Source organism: Jaculus jaculus, chromosome 12 (assembly GCF_020740685.1).
Source record: "Jaculus jaculus isolate mJacJac1 chromosome 12, mJacJac1.mat.Y.cur, whole genome shotgun sequence".
In the NCBI taxonomy this organism is placed as follows: Eukaryota; Metazoa; Chordata; class Mammalia; order Rodentia; family Dipodidae; genus Jaculus; species Jaculus jaculus.
In genome coordinates, this window is record NC_059113.1 from 17765641 (window position 1) to 17786718 (window position 21078).

A 21078-nucleotide genomic window follows, 5' to 3' on the forward strand; every position below is an offset into this window, starting at 1 on the left:
AGCTCAGGCTGGCCTGGACCTTGCTGGCCAGATTTGAAGATGTGATCTTTCAGCTCCAGTCTCCCAAGTTCTTGTATTGAAAGTGTGCCTCTCCCCTGACCCACACCAATGCCTGGTAGAGTGCTTGGAGTGTTTTCCCTCATTAGCAAAGGCTGAGTCTGCCCCAGAAGTGGAAGATAATATTCTCCACCTGGATCTTTTGTTTCCTACTCAGGAGAGACCTTACATTTTGGCTGGTGAAGAAACTTTCTGGAGGTCATCCAGTTAACATGCACTTTGGAGTGGGAGTGGGGGGCTGGCCTTTTTCACTACAGCCTATACCTGAGGAAGCTGAGGCCCTTGGGGACCATGGGAAATGCGACACATTCACCAGCATCACCAGAGGGGAGGCAGTTGGACAAGAACACGATGGAGTATTAATGTGCCCGAGACATCTAAGAGGAATGGCCCTTCTGGATGGCGTGAACAGGGTCACTGTGAGGGCTGCCATTAATGGAGGTGGGATTTGGCCAAGAGATGGAACAGGGAGTCAAAACGGAAAGTCTCACAGGAACAAGGAACATATTGGGTAAAGGTGCCCTGGAGCTGGTGGGTGGGAGATGGAGAGGGGAGAGGTTGGCTGTTGCACCCTGAGACTGGACACCCCAAACCTATAAGGACTCTGGAACAATAGTGACCAGCCCAAGCCCTTAACTCCCCTTGGGAGGTGATGCAGTCTAGCCTTGAAGATCCATCCTTCCCACTTCAATTCCCACAAAATCATTCCAAAAACCCTGGGCCAATCAGAATGTACAGGAGAGAGACTTTGTTTCCCATGGAGCAATTTCAAGGTAGAGATAATTTTGGTCACTTCACATAACTACCACTGGATGGCAACATGCTCCCATTTGGGAGAAGATTCCACACAATTTCAATGACCATCTGTTTATTAACCTGAAAGGGAGTGTCTGGGCAAAACAGGCCCTTGCTTAAATCTTGTATGAGATGGGACTGCCCTTTGGCCTACCACAGAATGTCTGTGTTAATCAGGAAACAGTGCCCAAGGCCTTATAGGCAATCTTTTTTGTTGTTGTTTTGAGATAGGGTTTCACTCTATCCCAGGCGGACCTGGAGTTCACTATGTTGTCTCAGGCTAGCCTTGAACCCACAGCAATCCTCCTACCTCTGCTTCCCAAATGCTGAGATTATTAAAGGTGTGTGCCACCACACCCAGCCTTATTGGCAACATTAAAACTCAAAGTCACATCTGACTCAGGTGCTGACCTCTGTCACACAGTTAAGACAGAAATCAGAAACTGGAAGGCTCTGGGCGGCCAGCTGCGGGGCACAGAGCTAGGTGTCCTGAGTCCTGCGGGAGCCACAGGGGCAAACAGCAGGTACCCGATTGGTTAGATCAGCCAGGGCTTTTGATAGACACACAAGGTACTATGAAACCATGTAACCCCAATGTCTCTCCAAGCCCATTCACGTCCTAAGGAACTAGCAGCGCCACCTAACGCCAGGCTTTAGAAAACCGTTTATATGAACGATCATAAAATGAAAAATAAATAAAATAGAAAAGATGCCTAAATGTTACTCATTACTGAGCACAAATGACAGCATAGATGAATATAGTGTGACTAAAGAAAAAATACACAAGGTAAGTTTTTCACCTTTGAGGTGACACCCTATGGAACACCAACTCTTAGGAATTTTGAGTCTGCACCCTATTTTCCAAAGAATATTTGGAATTGTCAAATCTTTGTTCCACTTAGTCCATGGCCAGTAGTAGATGCTCAGTAGGTGCTCGGTGAACATTGCATACAAAAACCGAAGGAAAGCAGTCAAGATAAGGAGGAGCGGGCTGGAGAAATGGCTTAGCGGTTAAGCGCTTGCCTGTGAAGCCTAAGGACGCCGGTTCGAGGCTCGGTTCCCCAGGTCCCACATTAGCCAGATGCACAAGGGGGCGCACGCATCTGGAGTTCGTTTGCAGAGGCTGGAAGCCCTGGCGCGCCCATTCTCTCTCTCTCTCCCTCTATCTGTCTTTCTCTCTGTGCCTGTCACTCTCAAATAAATAAATAAAAATTTTTAAAAAAAGGGGGGGGGGAGCAACAAACAGGTTCGAGGGAGGCAGCTAAGTGAACACCAGGGGTTTCCCCTCCGGAGTCCACTCGATTTGTCCCTTCCAGGAGTCCGCCCATGTCCTCCCAGACCTTCCTCAGCCTCCTACTTGTTGTAGAGGACAATGTCAGGAATCCAGATCATCTCTGAAGGGACCCGGAGGGAGGTGATGTTGCCAAAATCAGCTGGGTTCCAGCGTAGTTTGTAGTCGTTCCATTCCTGTGTGTGAGGACAGAATGGCTTCAGGTCACTGCTGTAAGCGAGGGGATCTCAGGAACAACCTGGGCTGAGCTGGGGGACTCGGGGTCCCCAGAAACCCCCACCCAACCCCACAGAATAGAAGGGGCTATGATCTAGGAGCTAGGCAAACCGTCTCTGATCACCAGCCTCTCTGTTGCCCTGACTTTAGTAGCCAAAGTCATGGGCACCTCACCTTGGTGCCCCTAGCCCTGCCGCTAGTCCTTATGGGCAACTGTTAGTACCGTCACTCATTTTCAGTGCAGTGGCAGGGAGAGTTGCCTGTGACCTTCAAACTGGGTTCTGGGGGCTTCTTTCCCCAGGCGTTCCAGCAAGGAGGGGGTATTCTGGGCCCCCTCTGCTTCCACCCAACCAGGTTCAACTGAATCACAAAACGCACGCTGTGAGGATAGCTGAATCCCTTCAGGCACGGGGTAGGAGATGAGAGCACCCCACTTTACAGACGAGAAGAGTGAGGTTCCAAGAACTTGAATAACTTTGCTAACCTCTGAGGTTAGACTGGGGCAACAGCGAGAGGGCCTGGGTTCCCACCATTGCAGCTGGTGACTCAGGTGACTCAGCCCATGGGGAAAATTGTGGCGACCTAGGTTCTGGACCTGCCACATAATCGTGGGCCTCTCTGAATGCGCCTTCCCTGCTCCCGTCCCCACTGACGCATCTGTGAAGAGGGTCCTTGTGACCGTCTAACGGCTCCAGGGTGGACAGCGTCAGACTTGATCAGCTCAAAGCCTCCACCCTAAACTGCCTAATTTAGAGGTGAGCAGCTGTCATACAACCCGACACCATCCAGGGCCCAGTGAGGCAGCTGTTATACATGGGATCTCCACAGAGATGACAGGGTCTATTTGAAGGATTCAGGGGTGCCATTCACCACTCTAGTCCAGATGGCTTTCCGCCTGCCAGGCTCTGAGACAGGAACAGTCAGGTACTTGTGGAGCCGGGGCAGGAAGCCAAGGGCAATGGTTAGCTTCTTATCACCATTTTCTTCTGTCACCTCCACTTGGGAGCTTTGAGGCTTGGCATTGTAGGAGGGGCACGGCAAGGAGGGAACACATTCAGGCTCTAGAAAGGTCTGTGTCCCTGAGTCTCCCTCTGAGAGTGACCCATGGGGGAGAGGGTGGGTCATGTGTTCCCTGGCTCTGTTTCCATGGAGAGGTGGGATTCATGTCTCCTCTCCTCACTCCATCTGGGACACTTCACTGTCTAGACCGATAGAATACAGCGGGTTGAGGCCGGGCCAGCTTGGGACCATACGCGACCATCAGCTCCCCCACTTCCTGTCTCTTAGGTTGAGAATCCAACTCCTCTGCTGGAAGAGGCCACAGAGCAAGACCCTGAGAGAGTGAGTGTCTGCAGAAGGCCAGGAGCCAAGCCTTCTAGAACCAACATTTCAGAGCCTTCAAACACCCCTGTCAGGGACGGACACATAAGGGAAGCCATCTTGGGCAGTTCACACCAGATCAGCCACTGCCAGCCAGATACCACCACGTGCCCTAGTGCACACCACACAGAGCAGAGGAAGCCACTCATCTGCACAGCTACACACCTGGCCACGGAAGCCCAGGATGCTATAAATAGACCATTGCTCGAATCCCGTGGGCTTTGGGCTCATGTGTCAGGTAGCACAGACTCTGAGCCTTCCATCAAAGGAGTCTCGGGCTTGGAGCTGGTCACACACGGGTGCCCTCTTGTCAGGCCCAGGGGCACTTCGCTTCCTGTTTGCCTCAGTTATAAAATGGCCGCATGGAATTTCCCATGGAGCTTGGTGACAATTCAGAGGACTGCCCTGAAAGTTATTCTCCAAGGAGCAAGGACTGTGGAGTACCTAATTCCAGGAAAGGTACTCATGGGTGCCAAGGTGTCATTCTCTGCCAGGGGTCTCAGCACCTGGCCATGCAAGGGCCAGCCCTTGAGCAGAAGCAGCCTGCAGTACAAGCAGACGGCTTGCAACAGCAGCAGCAGCAGCCCTGTGAATTCAGCACCTCGATTCTCCATGGGCTCTTGGTAGCCAAGGTCCTGGGGACCACAGCTTCCTGCCCCTCCCGTGGGGGAGGCCTCACCTGCTTCAGCCAGACGTTGGTGGTCATCATTTGGTTCTTCTCATCCTATGGGCAGCAGAGACAGCATAAAAACAGCTGGACTGACAAAGCAGCCTAGGAAAACAGGATTCCTGGGAAGTGCTTTGGGGGCTACCCAGGGACACCCAAGTCCAGCCTCCTGTCATGACTTTGCCATCATTGACAATGAGGGACATGCACAGGCCAGTGGCAGCCTCTAGACGTATGTTCTAGAAGACTGTTAACAACCAGAGGGAAAGCTGGCCTTGAAGGAAAGGACGGTGGCAACCCGGTTCTCTGCGTGCTGTGACTGAGGTAGGCTGTAAGGACTGGCGGGCTAAGGCTGGGCTGAATCTAGGAACAACCCTGGGAGAATGGTCAGGGGGGCTTCGGCGGATCCAAAAGGGGCACGGGGAGCAAGGGCAGGCGTACCACATCGATGAGCTGGGCAATGGACAGTCCAAAGCGCACGATGACCACGTCGGAGGTGTTAGGTACCGGCCGTGCCCAGCGATTGTAGCCCCCAAAGAGGTGTTTGAAGAGGCGGTCCTCAGCCTGGGTGTGGGAGCCTCGCTGGGCCAACACTGTGAGATGGGGAGGGAAGAGGAGAGGAGGTATCTTTGAGAGGCTGAGGGCATACGGTTTGTTTTCCACCTATCATCAAAGTGGAGGCACCCAACCTCACCTAGTATGTTTGTTCATCTATCAGATGGGGACATAAATCCAATCTTGTCTCAAATCCTGGTAAGTATTCCATATAAACAATATACATCAGAGCTTAACGCAGCCCAAGGATGCCACACAACGAGAGCTTGTTGTCAACACCATAGCGACCTTAGGAAAGCTAAGGTAGCATCAGGAGAGAGGGGAAGCTCAGACTTAGAAACCAGAGTCAGCCCAGAACCAAGAAACCCTGAAGGTGGTAGCGATGTGGGGAAGACTTCTGGTCCCCAAGGGGCAAGCTGCAGAGAGAGAGAGAGAGAGAGGGAGAGAGGCTGCTGGGAGCTAGCTGCTGGGGAGCAGGGCTTGCCTTCCCACTCATGCCTCAGACAAACCACTAATGCCACCAGGATAGCCTCTCCCAGGCAGGACACTGCCCTGAGTTTGTCTTAAACCATCCACCGGTCTCTGTCAACTAAGGAGAGCTCTCTAAAAGTGACGCTGGAGTTTCTCGCGTCTCATTCCAGGTGCTCTGCCGCCTGAGCCCGTGGACAGCCACTGCTCAAGATCCAGAGAAACCCCAGCCCTCGGGAGGCAGAGGTAGGAGGATCGCCGTGAGTCTGAGGCCACCCTGAGACTCCATAGTGAATTCCAGATCAGCCTGGGCCACAGTGAGACCCTACCTCAAAATACAAAACAAAACAAACAAACAAACAAATCCGGAGAAAGAGTGGCACCACCTGAGAGAGGAGGCGCAGCCGTGGCTACAGCTGCCACGTGGGCGCCCTGCCCAGGTGCTGGGTGTGAGCGTCCCTTCACCCCCACGACAACCTCGGGAGGTCCGAAGTCCTGGGTGTCTTTTACAGATGAGCAATGCAGCTTGGGCATCCAAGGTGACACGGCTGCTAGTGTCAGAGCTGTGACAGCTCTCCTGCCCCTCTCACCCCTCCTGTGGAACCAGCCAAAGACCTCAGAAGTCCCCAGCAGCCTTGATGATGCAGAGGTGTGTGCCTGTGGGCACACAGGGGTGAGATGAAATCTTAGTGACGATGCCCGTCATGCCCACTCACCTGCTGGCATCACGAGGAGCCACCAGAAGCGGATCCTCATCCGGGACCAGAGAGCAGGATGGGAGGGGCGCATGGCTTCAGAGAAGTATTGTGTTCCTTCCCATAGACCTCCAGGAGCCGGCTTCTGTGACAGCTTGTCTCTCTGCTGTCCCTGAGCAAGCCCAGAAAAGGACCGTTAGGGTCATGCACCAGTGACACGCACGTGTCTGTGTCTCATACTCGAGGCATTTGAAAGTGAGCTAACTAACGGTCCTCAACAGGCCTTCCAGGGGCAAAGGGCTCCTGGGCTGCCCAGACTCACTGTGGAAACAGTTTCCTCCTCTTGGCCAGAGTCAAGCTAAGGCAGGCCTGACCTCCAGGCAGAGGAGAGTCCTGAGCCCCTCCCTCACTTGGGATGGCCGTCTGGGAAAAGGTGGTCATCAGAAGGGTATGGCTGCTAGTGACAATGACCCAAGCATGGAAACAACCAAAGGTCCATCTGTCAAAGAACATCTGAGCAAAAGGCTGGCGTGTCTAAACAATGCAATATGATGGAGCTACCAAAAAGAATGAAGCACATGCCTGCTACTACACAGATGAACCCTGAAACCCTGAAAGTGTGACGACTGAAGGAATCCAGTCCCAGGAAGCCTCACGTCATAGGAGTCTGTTTATGGGGCATCGTCCAGGTCACTTATGTCTATGGAAATGGACACAGAGGAGTGGAAGGCAAGGCGGAGAGGACTGAGAAGAACTGCTGATGATGCCTGGGTTTCCTTTGAGGTAATGAGAAGGTTCTGGAACCACATTGTACTCATGGTTGTACAATTCTGTGATTGTACTAAAATGAACCCAAGTGCGTGCGTGGTGTTTTATTTTTGCACGTTTGATACACATGTGTCAAATATATATACATGTATGTATATGCATGTTCTCATGTATGTGGGTGCACATGTGTGTGCAGGTGCATGTGTGGGGAGGGCCAGAGGTCGATCAGGTGTCTATGTCAGTCACACTCCACCTTATTTGTTAAGACAAGGTCTGTCACTGAACCTAGAGCCCCCTGATTTGGCTAGATTAGCTCGCCAGCAAACCCAGAGGATCAGCTGGTCATTATCTCCCCAGGGATTAGAGGAATTTATTTGGAATTAGAGGGGCATGTGGCCATACCTGGATTTTATGTGGGGGCTGGGGATCTGAACTCATGCTTACCTGGTAAGTGATTTATCAACTGGGCCATCTCTCCAGCCAGAAAGTGCCTGAATTTTTTGATTTTGAAAACTGTTACTGGAAAAAGAAATGAGCACACTCTGGACTACAAGGAAGTAACCACCCTCCCTGTCAAGTGATGAGGGCACACTGAGAGTTGACGTGGGAAGATTTTCAGAGATGACAAGGATGCCAGTATCAATGATTGATGGACCGTTCAAATGTCTCAGAATGGGGAGAGTTGGAGCAAAGCATCATTTTAAGCTAATTGATTTCCCATAGTGTTTGTGACTATAAATCATGTCCCGAGAATGACATATCAAGTGTTGCCTTTAAAAGCTTACATATTCAAACTATCCATTTAAAACATACCTGAAGCCGGGCTTGGTGGTGGCACACACCTTTAATCTCAGCACTCAGAAGGCAGAGGTAGGAGCATGGCTGTGAGTTCAAGGCCAGCCTGAGTTAAAGTGAGGCTCTACCTTAAAAAAAAAAAGTTTAAAAAAGTAAAAAATAAAAATGACTTGATCATGAGAAGAGTAAGGTGATTTCTGCTAAGGGGCTCCTTGTACATATGACCAGGAGCTAAAACACTGCCTTATAGCCCATAGGTCCAGGGTGTCCTTTGGGAGTGCTGAGAATATTCTGGAACTACAATATGGTTATGATTTCACACACATTCTGATGCACAGAATACCAGCCATGATGTATTTTATATCGTGTGCATTTAACCACAACTTCTAAAGAGACCATGAGTAAGAGTGTTATAACAGACCACATACCCAAGGGGGTAAGAATTAAGACAGTAGAGTCATAAAACTGCTCACACCCGGTCCTTGTCCTCTGGTCCCCTCTGCCAGGAGCCCAGTCACCCCAGCAGCCCTCTACCTTTCCCTAGTCCCATCCCACCTCTGCCCCCCGACCCTCACAGCAGCAGAGGACCGCTGCCCTGAGGTGGGTAGACGTGACCTTTAGCCCAGCCACATCACCAACCCTGCTTCGACTTATCCATGAGTGAGAGATATACACTCCCTGCCCTGCCAACCTTCCAAGATAGGCACAGGGAGACAATGGGGCCATCTGTGTGCCCTTTGCACACTCCTGAGCACTGCCGACGATGGCCAGGTACCAGGTGGCTGCTGTGGTGGTCAGGGCACCATGGCCCGGTGGCATTACTCAAGGATGGCTTATGCCAAGTAGGGGAAAGGACAGTGTGGGAGGGTTTTGTGGCAGGGTCAATATGCTGAGGTTTCAGAGATATATTTACTATAACAGGTGGTTCTAGGGTGAGTTTAGGGGACAAAACACCCTGTACATCAGAAGGGTTTTGACTTAAAGATTCCAATGTTGAGATTTATGTTTATTCTTGCCACCTTGGTAGAACCGTGCCCTGGCCACCAGTGCCCTTGCCCTTGCTATGCCCAGCCTCGCTCCACATTTCCTTGCTTTGTCTCTGTCTACTTAAAAGTACCCAGTTCTGTCCTGGACCTCAAATGTCCTGGAGAATACAAGGAAAGACCAATCACTCCCAGAAGCTGGTGGTTCTAGAGAGCTCCCCCAGAATGGGACTCCCCACAGGGGAGTGACTGGGGGCCCTGGCAGTGGGGCGCAGTCACCGCGGATGGCACCATGCTCGGTGACCTCTGGAGAGATTTCTGAGCACACAGGACATGCTGGAACACAACTGCCTGGCAGTAGTGCAACACACACACACACACACATAAGATAATGCCCACCCCCATGATGGTGCATAAGGCTTGTAACACCCACCCAGCCTGAGTCCCACTCAGCAGCAGTTGGGTCTGGGGTCTGTGGCCCTTGCCAGTGCTTCCCCAAGTAGATCACTGCCAAGGGAATGGCCTATCTACCTCATTTGCAGGGAAAGCTGTCATGGCCAACTTACTCTCTGATCTTTCTTCTCTCCATGTCCATGGAGATCACCTGTTATTTCCAGGTTCAGAGATTAGAGGCAATTTTGACTTCATTTGGACACTCTTCTAAATTTCCAAGTTTCCTACCAGAAGCATTACTATTAAAAATTATTGATGGGCTGGAGAGATGGCTTACCAGTTAAGCGCTGTCCTGTGAAACCTAAGAACCCCAGTTCGAGGCTTGATTCCCCAGGACCCATGTTAGCCAGATGCACAAGGGGGCGCACAATCCTGGAGTTCGTTTGCAGTGGCTGGAGGCCCTGGTGTGCCCATTCTCTCTCTCTCTGTCTGCCTCTTTCTCTCTCTGTCTATTGCTCTCAAATAAATAAACAAAAATGAACAAAAAAATTATTGATGCATCTGGTGTGGTGGTGCATGCTCTAAATCTCAGCACTTGGGAAGCAGAAGTAGGAGGATTGCTGTAAGTTTGAGCCCAGTCTGAGACTACGTAGTGAAATCCAGATAAGCCTAGGCTACAGTGAGACCCTACCTCAAAAAAAAAAAAAAAAAGAATTATTAATGCAATGCTTCTTGCTTGCTTCACTTGCCCTCCTCCAGTGGTTGTAGACAGCTGTGATTAGTTTTGTTCTCAACTTTACCAAATCAGGAATGGAGTGAGAGAGTCGCCTTCTTGGCTGGGTCTGTTTCCAGGTGAGATTAATTGAGTGAAGAAGGTGGGCTGTGGTGGTTTGAGGGAGATGCGTCCCCCACAGGCTCATGTGTTTCAGACACTTGGTCCTCAGCTGGGGACAATATGGGCGGTGAAGTCTTGCAGGAGATGTGCTGCTGGGGTAGAGCTCAGGGGCATGATAGTCAGTCACCCCTTGCCAGAGCTAGCTAGCTCAGCTCACAGTCTTCTGCTTCCTGCCAGCTGCTGGGGCAAGACTTTGGTGCTCAGCCTCTGCTCTGCCATGCTTGCTTGCCATGATGGAACTTCCCCTCGAGGCCATAAATCTAAATAAGCCCTTTCCTCCTGTAAGCTGCTTTTCTTCCAGTGTTTATCCCAGCAACAAGAAACTAACAACAGCTGTTATTTTTGCTTTTGGTTTTTTGAGGTAGGGTTTCACTATAGTCCAGGTTGACCTGGAATTCACTGTGCAGTCTCAGGGTGGCCTTGAACTCATGGTGAACCTCCTACCTCTGCCTCCCGAGTGCTGGTATTAAAGATATGCGCCACTACGCCTGGCTTAACAACAGCTATTCTTGTAACATGGAAGCCAATCCAATAAGTCTCTTTTCCTAATATGCATTCATTCTATTGCTTCTGTTCCTCTAGGAAACCCTGACTAATATACCATGTCCCCCACAGATACAGATAAATAAAACGTGGCCCATGAATATAGGGAAAAGACTCCCCAGCCTTAAAAAGGAAGAAGTCACTGACCCACACTACGACCACAGGGAGAACTTTGAGGACACAGTGCCAAGTGAACAAGTCAGGTGCAAAAGGAAAAACATTGGGTGAAGTCCCCAGAGTCTTTGAATTTATGGAGACAGAATCTAAGATCGATAAGGGAGGGGGTGAGGAGTTAGTGTTTATAAAGATCTTTTACATATAAAGATTCAGCCTCATAGATAAACTTGTTTCCTTTGAACTGCAGGGCAGTTCTAGCTGGTAAATTATGGTACGCATATTTTAACCATCATAGTAACAACATCAGCTCTGTTAATCTGAAATGTCCCCGGGGCTGAGACATTGAACTTGCACGTGACACCAAAAACTGGGGCAAAGGTGGCAGAGGCTCTGGAGAAGAGCAAACACCTGTTGTGAGCTCACTCTTCGCCGTGAGACCTGGGAAACCCTGTTAGTTCACTCCTTGGGATGGGGACTGGGAATCCTTATTGTGAGTGCACTCCTTAGAGTGAGGACGACAAGACCTTGCTGTGAGCTCATGCTTTGGCGTGAGGGCTGGATCCTATGTATAGCCCACCATGAGAGAGCCTCCTATGAAAGGTGCTGTGTAGAACAGAGATTCCAGGAGAGATGACAGGGTAAGATCGGGGCTCACCACTGGCTTTAGGGAACAAGGCCAAGGGAAACATTTGCTTTCTTACCTGATTCCTTGTTACGTATTCACTTATCTTTCCACTACCCCATCCTTTTCCCGGGCCTCCAATGTGCCAGGTACTAGGAACAGAGAAATGAGGTACTTGGGGGTCGCAGAAAAACCATTAAAAGGAAGAATTCTTGTCTCATGTAGTCATGCACACCCAAAAAAGAGGCATGATTTATTAATTTAATGTCCTTGCTTGGTTCCAAATTCAACTAAAGAGGCCCCAAATCTCCCTGGGGTTCTCTTCCAGGATTTAAATAATTAATTCCCTCACTTTGGGAAGTCCTTCCCTGAGTCTGCTTCTGTGCACGTTTCAGGAAGAGGCTTGAACTGAGCTAAGCTGAGCTGAGAGACCCTGGAGAAGGTGGCTTTCTCTCACTGTCTGTCCTCCTGGCAAATCCTTTTCTCTCTCTCTCCTATCCTCTCTACCCTTGAACACCTCAAGGGTGCCAAATTTACCTGTGTGTGCCAGTGACTTAAGCATCACATCACATCCACTGTGGTTTCCACCTGGGAGTTTCATTTGCTGGTTAAAATAAAGAGGAGGTGTAAAGTACCATTCCTACAATCACTGTCCCACGGGCACGGAGGCATACTGGTTTGTTTTCATGTTGGAAAACAAGGCCGGTTAAGGGCAAGAAGGAGGATTCCAGGGTTCTCCTTGATGTTCACTCCCAGAAGGTCTTTCTGGGAATGATGCGTGGTGTCACTCCAGGTTTATAAGACACCTTTGACTTCGAGTCACATCACTCCTACAAGAGTGTGAAGACCTGATATGTACTGTACGTAAATTTGAATCTCTGAGGTTAAGCGAACTTAACTGATCTGCTTAAGTCCACGTAGCTTCAAACTGACAAGGCTGGGAATCAAGCTCAGGTCTTCCTCTTCTAGACTGTGATGAGACCGATGCTCTGCTGTGCCACCAATGACAAGGGTAGTTCTGTGAGCAAGTCAGCCAGCACTTGACTGTGCCCTACAAATGCTACATCTGCCGTTTCTAAGCCACTCTCAGAATTGAGGGCTGTAAGAGAAGAGAAGTGTCCATCCCCGAGCCAGGCTCGCCCAGGGTTCTAGAATGTTCCTCCACATACAGATCATTAACTTCTTTCAACCAATATCATGAGTGAACTTTTCAAGGTTATGACCCTATTCACCTTTTAGCTAAGTGTATTACATAGAAAAAAAAAAAGATTTTTTTTTCCCCTCCTAGTGAGATTAAAGATGCAGGCATGCTGAAATCGTATTATTTAGAGATCCAAGGAGAGATGTCCAGGACTATGTGAATGAATGTGCGAATGCGATGCAATTGGCTCCAGAGGATGTCTTCCTGCAAGAGTCCTCAGAGTTACACACTTTGTAATTAACCCAATATGATCATTTTATTAATTTGTCACCGGAAACCAAAGGAGAAATTGTTCCAGGTAATTGACAGTAATTAGAGTAACCTTCTGCCGCTAGTTACAAAGACATTTAAAGTGAAACCTCTCTGGATTCTGATCATAAACATGGGTGGGTTAGCAGTTTTGGGGTGGGGATAGGGATGACAATGAGGTGATTTTCCTGTTTGTCACATCTGAGGAAATGGGGTGTATACAGAGACCCTGGCAAAAACTTTTGAATGTATAAAGTCCTCAGGCATGGGGACCCCTCCCCCACCCTTGCACCCAGTATAGCCACCCTTGCTCCCCTGGGTCCTGGTTCACTCCAAGACAGGGTAATGTGAGACCTCTTCCCTATCCACCTACCTTACTGTAGCTATTTTTCAACTTCTCACCCATCAGACTACACTCTATTCTTTTCAGAAGCACACCTCTCCCCCAAAGCCTGCTTAGATCTGGAAAACAGGAGCCATTCAGAAACCCTACATCCCACACCAAGAGCTAGGACTCCCAGGTCCTAGCCGATACCTTACTATACCCCCCCCAAAAAAAAAACCCTCAATTAGATGAGTATTCTAAGGAAAACTCACTAGAAGTGCTTCCTGGGTGAAGAGCATGCCTGTAGCTTGCATATCTGCTCTACTCAATACCCCGATCATCACAGGAGCTTAACCTCTCAAGGTCGGTGGAATCTTAAAGGTTACATGCGCTACCATTCCAGCACCCTCTCCACTGATTCTGGCCCCCATCACCCCAGGGATGGAGGACTTGCTACCTTCCAAGTCCGTAAATGTCACTAGTGTCTGTTAGTCTTGATTCATTTCAGCATTTAAGAAAAATTTTCCCAATTAATAATCAAATGGGCAAGAGAGAGAATGGTAGGAATAAAGACACAGAAAGAGATTCAGCACCAAAATGCTGCTGCTCCGAGGCTGAAATACCCACAGCAGCTCAGAGGTGTCCCTCGCTCTCATGGTGGGTGCTCCAAAGAGCTCCTGCTGGGACACCCAGGAAACTGAAATTTTCCCGGGAGCAGGTCACTTCCAGCATTCTGCCACAACCGACCCCACCGTCTTCCAAGTCCCTAGAAACTGCTAAAATGCCTCTGAACCCACACCCACCTTCTCCCCCACATGCTCAGCACTCTTAGCATTAGCTGCGAAGCCCCTTGCCTTACCTGGGATCACAGGAGGAGGCAGGCCATTCCGGAATGCAGAGAACTAGCTGGCTTGGCGATACAGGGCAGCTGACAGGCGTCCCCTCAGAAATGAGTGGCAGGTGAAGAACGGAGCTCGGGTCACTTCATTTCATGGTCTAGTAGATGTGAGGACACGAGAGCTTAGGGGGGCACCCTGTTTGGATGAGGGACACTGGCAAGCTTCCTGGGGATGGACGGACAAGTTCTACGGAGCACTCAGTATGCCTGGGGCTGCCCAGCTCCAGGAGCCAGGGAAAAGCTTCAGGCAAGTACCACTGAGGAGAACATCATCATGCTGGAGAGCTGGGCTAAGGGCTTCTGCACGAGAAGCTCAAACCTGGCCCCGGGAAGGACCACTGGCCAGCACACAGACTCACACTCTCACTTTCACACTGTTTCTCTCCCTCTCTCTTTTCTCTCCCCAGCCCCCCACCCGAAGAGGAGGGAAGGGGAGGAGCTATGGCTATTCAGCCTGTGTCCAGCAGGGACAGATGCATCTCTGGCTTCCCTCCGCTCCCTGTTTGGAAAGATCCTGGGCTCCCGGGTCAGATCCCAGTGTCCTGAGTGCACCGCAGGTGAGCCCTCTATAATCCTGGGTCTGTCCATCATAAAGACATAACTTCCAGGAAAATATAAGTAAGCAATGGGCCTCCCAGCCTACAGCTCCCCCCTCTCCTCATCCAGAACCAGCTGCCCCTGGGCTGTTACCTGGTTTGACAGCTGGTCTGTCTGCTCCTTGGTCTCCTTCCTCCCCATCCACAAACTGTCCTCTGTGACTTTTGCTGGAGTATCACGCTAGGGGTTTTGCACTTTGGTGCCTACGATCTCGGTGGCGGCCTCGTTTATTAAGTGTCCCTAAGCTTTCTTATGCCTTTACTGCTCCGTCTGCTATTCCTTCCCCTTATCCCCTAAGCAAGCTGAATTCTCATCCTAATAACTTTGAGGGCTGCCTCCCTGTCAAGCTCCTCACCATCTCAGCTCTCAGACTTTTATAGAACTGAAGGCCCCGAGCAAGGACTTCCAGGTTTGATTTGTGGTCCTGCTTCTTCATGGCTGTGCATTTCAGTGGAGCTAGAAGTGGGGTGACAGTGACGATGGCTACTTTACATGTTTTTCAGTAAAGAGCAGATGAATTAGTATAAACACGGCAAATACTACAGCAGAGGAACTTTCTGTGACCTCTATGTACACACATCCAGCCACGTGTTACATCTACACATGTGCGCACTGCTAGTGTCTTCTCTGAGAATATTAGGAGATACAAAACACAGAAAATTATAAAATGCTCATATTCTCACTATCCCTAGTTATCAAATGTTACAACCATGTTTATATATACAAAAAGGAAGTCATCTGCATGGATTCCCCATCTGGAGACTGGAAGATGAGAGGAAGGAAGGAAGGAAGGAAGGGAGGGAGGGAAGGAGGGAGGAAGGAAGGAAGGAAGGGATGGAGGGGAGGAGGAAGGGAGAGAAGGAATGAAAGAATGAAGGAAGAAGGAAAGAAAGAAAGGAAAGAAGGAAGGAGGGAGGGAGACAGTAGGGAAGGGAAGGACAGACAGAAGTAGGAAAGGGAAGATGGGAATGACAGGGAGGGAGGAAAAGGGTCACAGATTGTGTCCATAAGGATTCTTGGTTGCTAGTAACAAAAATCCATCATTTAGGTTAAGTAGAAAATGATTTTGAAGGGGCAATGGTAGCTCGCAGCAATACTCACAAAGCTGGCGGAACCTGCTTTGGACTACAGGCAGGAACAAGAGAAGCACCAGCCCCTATCTCTATCTCAGCTCAGAGCAGCCCTGTGGCCTGCCTGGCTGGTCCCTCTGCAGAGCAGGACACAAAACCCTGCCATATCACTGGTACTGCTGTCTCTGCGGGCCCTGGAAACCAGCCATTCTTGCTTCTGCTACAGCCACTACTGCCACAACTAATTCTCCTCTGCCTCTGATTCATGTCACTGGCTCCCACACAAAGGTCAGGACAGACGCATCTGATTAGCCATGTGCCCATGAATTAGATGTGAGGAAAGCTGAGAATTTAAAGATGTTGTGTTTGGGGCTTCTATGTGGAAGGGGGACACTATCATCTTCAAGAGGAGATTTCCAAAATATTAAAAAAAAAGAGGGGACATAAATGCTGGGAAGCCCCCAAATTTGTTGCTTTGCTTCCTGGCTGGAACGCACACTCAGCCTTTGGCACGTCATAAAAATAAAGCAAACACAAGCAGCTGCTTGCTCTAAAACTTGAATGCAGAATTCATTCATTTCTTTTTTCTTTCTCTCGAGGTAGGGTCTTGTGCTAGACCAGACTGACCTAGAACTCACTATGCAATCTCAGGGTGTCCTTGAACTCATAGTGATCCCACTACCCTTGCCTTCCGAGTGCTGAGATTAAAGGGGTGTGCCACCATGCCCAGCTGACAGAATTGATTTAGATCAAGTGTGGAGCACACACAGGCATGGGGATAGTGGCCATCAAGGAGGGAGCTCAAACTCACAGATCCCACACAGAGCCAACCAGAGATGCATCAGGATGGGTGAGGAGGAAGAAGAGACCAAGGAGACAGTGTGGGCACAGTCTTTATTGGGGCCTTGATGCATGGACCTCCAAAAGTGGATGTCAGGGGAGATGTAACGTTGACCAATAGTTTGGCCCTGTGGGGAATGGACGCTAAACAGAGAAGTACAGACTTAAGAAAATGTGGAGGAACTCTAACACAGTACAACATTTCCTCAACCGAATATAACTTCCCACCCTGACCCTGGTAGATGGAGCCCCGAGTCGAGCTCCAAGTGCAGCCTATTCAGCATTTCCCATTCTTGCTCTAGTCCTGACACACTGTCATCGATAGGACAAATTCACTAAAAACACAGAAACAAACAAAAAAGCCCACTGCATTCAAAGGGGGCAGAAAATAAAAAATAAGGAAAAAATACAGACTGGCACCATCCTCAGGGTAGAAATACGACATTAAGTTAGACGTTCCTCCATGCCCCTTCTCCAGACTAAGCTTGTACTGTAGGAAAGTCAAGTTGCAACCTGCTCCGAGGAGAAAGGCTTAGTGTGTGATATCGAAGGAATTAATGTGATCAACTTGACAACAAGTGAGAACTTGGAACCCCTGGGCTCTGTAGCTCACTGGTGCTGAGAAGGTGGACATGGGGTTATGGACGTAGCAACAGCAGCAGCTATCTGTAAGTAGAGTCGTTTCATTAAGTTTGCAATGATCTACTGACCGTTTTACAGCACTTACCCACCTTAGGTAGGGCTCGGTAGCGCTCAAGCTTACCACTGCTGTACTGTCCTGGGCTGTCTTTGATGGTGGCCCTCAGAAATATGGCACTAGTGAGGAAGGGGAACTGTGAAGCACTCCACTGTTTCTTCCCTCAGCAGGCTGATGATGATGATAACATATATGATGCCATGTACTGTGAAGTTCCCATTAACTTCCATCACTGTAATAAACTACATAGCATAAACAACATAAGGAAGAAAGGCCCTTTTCAATTCATAATTTCAGAGGATCTAGCCCATAGTTGGTAGGTATGGCTGCTTTTGGACCCGTGGCAAGCCTATGTATCACGATAGGTGCGCGTGGTGGGGGAAAGTGCTCACCTCATGGTAGCTGGCAGGTAAAGAGAAAAGCAGAGAGGGGCCGTGGTTTCAATATCCCCTCCAAGGGCAAACTCAGGTGACCTAACTTCCTTCCTCCTGATAATTCCATCACAGTCCAAGCACCACACAGGGCTTTGAACCTGTGAGGAGCACTTATCCAAGCCACAGCAGGTTCTTAAACTCGAATCTTCACCCTCAAGGCCCGAAGCTCTTCGTTCATGCCCCTGTAATCAGGCCATCTCAAGACCTTGGTAGTGAGAGCTTCTCCAGAGTCCCTTTATATTAGGAGGAAGGCAAGCATACGTGTGAACATCAATTCCGACATTCCTCAAGACTTCCAGCATACAGTACTACTTTCCCCTGCAATATCTTCACTTTGCATGGGCTATGGATTCAGCAATCTGTTATAAACACATGTAGTTATTCAAAAATACAGACTAACCCAGAATCTGTAGAAACCCTGTAAGTCAGCCAAAGTCCCCGTGGAATAGTTTCCTCAAGAACTAATGTCTATATGTATGCAAGAGACTGTACATGTAAATGAGTAGCATCTTGAAGATTTGGGGTGTTTTGTGTCTCCTGGTAACCTGCCTGTGGTTTAAAGGTCCAAGAGGCAGGAAGGGATGATGAGGTGGGTCATGAAGAAATGTCATGGTACATCCTTTGGGCAAGGTGTTACAAGATTTTCAGCTGGAGCAAGAACAATCTCATTAAAGAGAGAGAAAGTGCTACATCTTTCTCGGCCAAGGGAGGCGCCACGGATATCTTCAAGGGAAATTTCTAAGTTCTTGAAGTCTCATTTCTTCTCGGTCAGAGTTGTAATTAAACTGATGCAATAAAAGGCATATCACAGGATTAGAATCTGAGCATGGACTTTAGCCATCTGGACACTAGTCAATTTGTTGTCTGGTATGCATTTCCAAATGTATCTCCAATATATCTTTCCCCCTTTGGTTTTTTAAATAGGGTCTTACTTTAGCCCAGGCTGACCTGGAATTCACTACCTAGTCTCAGGCTGGTCTCAAACTCATAGGAATACTCCTACCTCTGCCCCCAACTGCTGGGATTGAAGGCATGTGCCACCATGCCCAGCTTCTTTCTTTCTTTCTTTCTTTCTTTCTTTCTTTCTTTCTTTCTTTCTTTCTTTCTTTCTTTTTCTCTCTTTTTTTCTTTTGCTTGACAGCTTTAATATATGAACATACTGTAATTACATTTCTTGAAACATTTCCCCTTCACAATGTTAACTATTTTCAGTTGAGAGCACCAGGGAAACACTGAAGGAGGATAAAAATGGGGCTTCTTAGAATTTTTGGCAGAGGTACAGGTTGCCTGACTATACTCCTGGCAGACTGTTGGTTTGCAAATAGGATAATTCTATTGGGAAGTAGACAATGGCCTATGTGTCTAATGAGGGTGCCAAGCATAATGCATCATGGGAGGATCTGGCTTTGGACAAGAGCAGAGGTGGCTGGTCATGTGGTAGGAGAAGGAGGAACAAGAAAACTGGCACCAGTGAGTTAATGACGCCTTGGAAAGCAATGGAAATGTCATGATTGCTTCAGGTTTTCCAGAGAAACAGTTAGTAGAGACCTTGTTTGCCAATAAGTAAGAAAAGAGTCCGGGGACTTAAGAGAAGGGAGCTAATATACAGGCTTCTGGGAGATCAGAGGAGAAGCTATGTTAGAGAAAAACCAATACAGAAATGGTGTGCTGGGAATGGCACAGTCTGGCAATGGGACATTAATATCATGAGTCACTGAAAGGGTCTGGGAGCAAGGATGAGGATCAAGAAGGTCATGTGCCTGCCCCCACCCCACCCAATGGCACAGGGAAGAAGTGAGAAAAGATAGGTAACTTGAGAAGACTGAAGTGGAAGCAGGTTCTTTGGGAGAGAACCAGATGCCATGAGAAGGGAAGTGAGGGAAAGAGAAAGGAAGAAAAAGAAATGAGAGGAGAGGGGCCAAGGAGATGGTTCAGCATTTCTCAGGACCCACAAAAAGCCAGATGCACAAAGTGGTGCATGCATCTGGAGAACATTTTCAGTGGCTTGATTGTCTGGCATGCCCATACTCTCTCTCTCTCTTGCAAATAAATAAGTAAAAATATTTTTAAAAAAAGAAATGAGAGGTTGGAGAGATGGCTTAGTGGTTAAGCGCTTGCCTATGAAGCCTAAGGACCCCGGTTCGAGGCTCGGTTCCCCAGGACCTACTTAGCCAGATGCACAAGGGGGTGCACGCGTCTGGAGTTCATTTGCAGTGGCTGGAAGCCCTGGCGCACACATTCTCAGTCTCTCTCTGCCTCTTTCTCTCTCTCTGTCTGTTGCTCTCAAATAAATAAATAAAATAATCAAAAAAATTAATAAAAAAAAAATGAGAGCAACATAAGAGAATCTGAGAAGAAGAGAGGAGAGAAGAGGAGGAGGTCAAGAATGTAATGGCTTTTACTAAGGATGCGCCCAAAGTTCCAGAAGGTGTGCTGTATTCCAGAAGATTCTAGAAGGCACCGTAAAAAAGGCTTTTGAAGTGGATAAAGAGTAAAGAAGTGCACATGCCAACTGATAACAGAATATCAGTGAGGGCTCTTGGAAGCTGGGGGGAACCAAGTTTGAAATACACACAAGTGTAATGGCCACGGCTAAAATCATAACACAGGACCAGACTTACGAGATGCTGCTACTATAGCTGACTGCTGAGGCCATGGGCTTGCACTGTCTCTGCCAGTACTGCAGCCCCTGAAACTGCCCCTTCCAGAACCTTCTCCTATGCCCCTGTTTGGCTTAACAGCTCCTGTGTAAAGCGTGAGCTGATGCACTCACAGATCTTCACCGTAGACTTGAAACAAGCTGGAAGAAGGAGCCTCTGACATTTAAAAAAGTGTGTGTGCATGTGTGTGTGTGTACACATGCGTGTGTGTGATGTGTGCATGTTCATGTCTGTGAATGTGGTTGTGTACATGTCAGAGCATTGTGGAGATCTGAGGAGACCCTTGAGTGCTGGTCCTTGCCTTCCGTCTTGTTTGAAGCAGGATCCCCTGTTGTTTGCCTCTGCATAGAGCAGACTAGTTGGCCCACAGACTTTGGGATTCTCCTACTGTGCTTGTAGATGCCTGTGCTGTGTGGCTAGCTGCACGTGGGTTCTGGGGATCTGAACTTGGGTCACCGGGTTTGTTCAAGTGGTGCTTTCCCTTCCGAGTATTTACTCAACCCACATCTATGTTTCAAGTGGCTCCTCTACCAATATTGTGGGCTTGAATCTGAAACTAGGTGTTCTTGTTGATAGCCACAGAACTTGGTTTGGGTCATATAAGTAGCACGGGGACCGTTAAGGATGCTAACAACTCAGGTTGTCAGGGAGGGTGAGGGAAGCTGGCCTGGAAATCCTGAAGCCAAGAGCACCATACTATGAGCAGATGGTGCAATTTCGTCGGGGTCACCACTGAACCACCCCAGGGGCTCTGTGTCTACTCAAAACTGGACCAGAGAAACTCCACCTCAGCATTCCTAGAAAAATGTGAGTCTAACCCTCCACGCACCACTGGGAGAAAGTTCCAGCACAAATAGCTTAGGTTGC

General features: G+C 48.9%; 1 protein-coding gene across 1 annotated transcript in view; it reads right to left on the reverse strand.

The window, feature by feature from the left end:
- The window catches only part of Chrna2 (cholinergic receptor nicotinic alpha 2 subunit), an 18901-nt gene extending 4675 nt beyond the window's left edge, over positions 1–14226 (reverse strand). The window contains exons 1-5 of the mRNA XM_012950474.2: positions 13875–14226; positions 6146–6296; positions 4848–4999; positions 4419–4463; positions 2210–2319 (exon numbers count right to left, since the gene is read on the reverse strand). Coding sequence (XP_012805928.2) covers positions 2210–2319; positions 4419–4463; positions 4848–4999; positions 6146–6218 — 380 coding nt within the window. The 5' untranslated portion in view covers positions 6219–6296; positions 13875–14226. The remainder of the gene's footprint in view (positions 1–2209; positions 2320–4418; positions 4464–4847; positions 5000–6145; positions 6297–13874) is intronic.
- Between the last annotated feature and the right edge of the window lie 6852 nt (positions 14227–21078).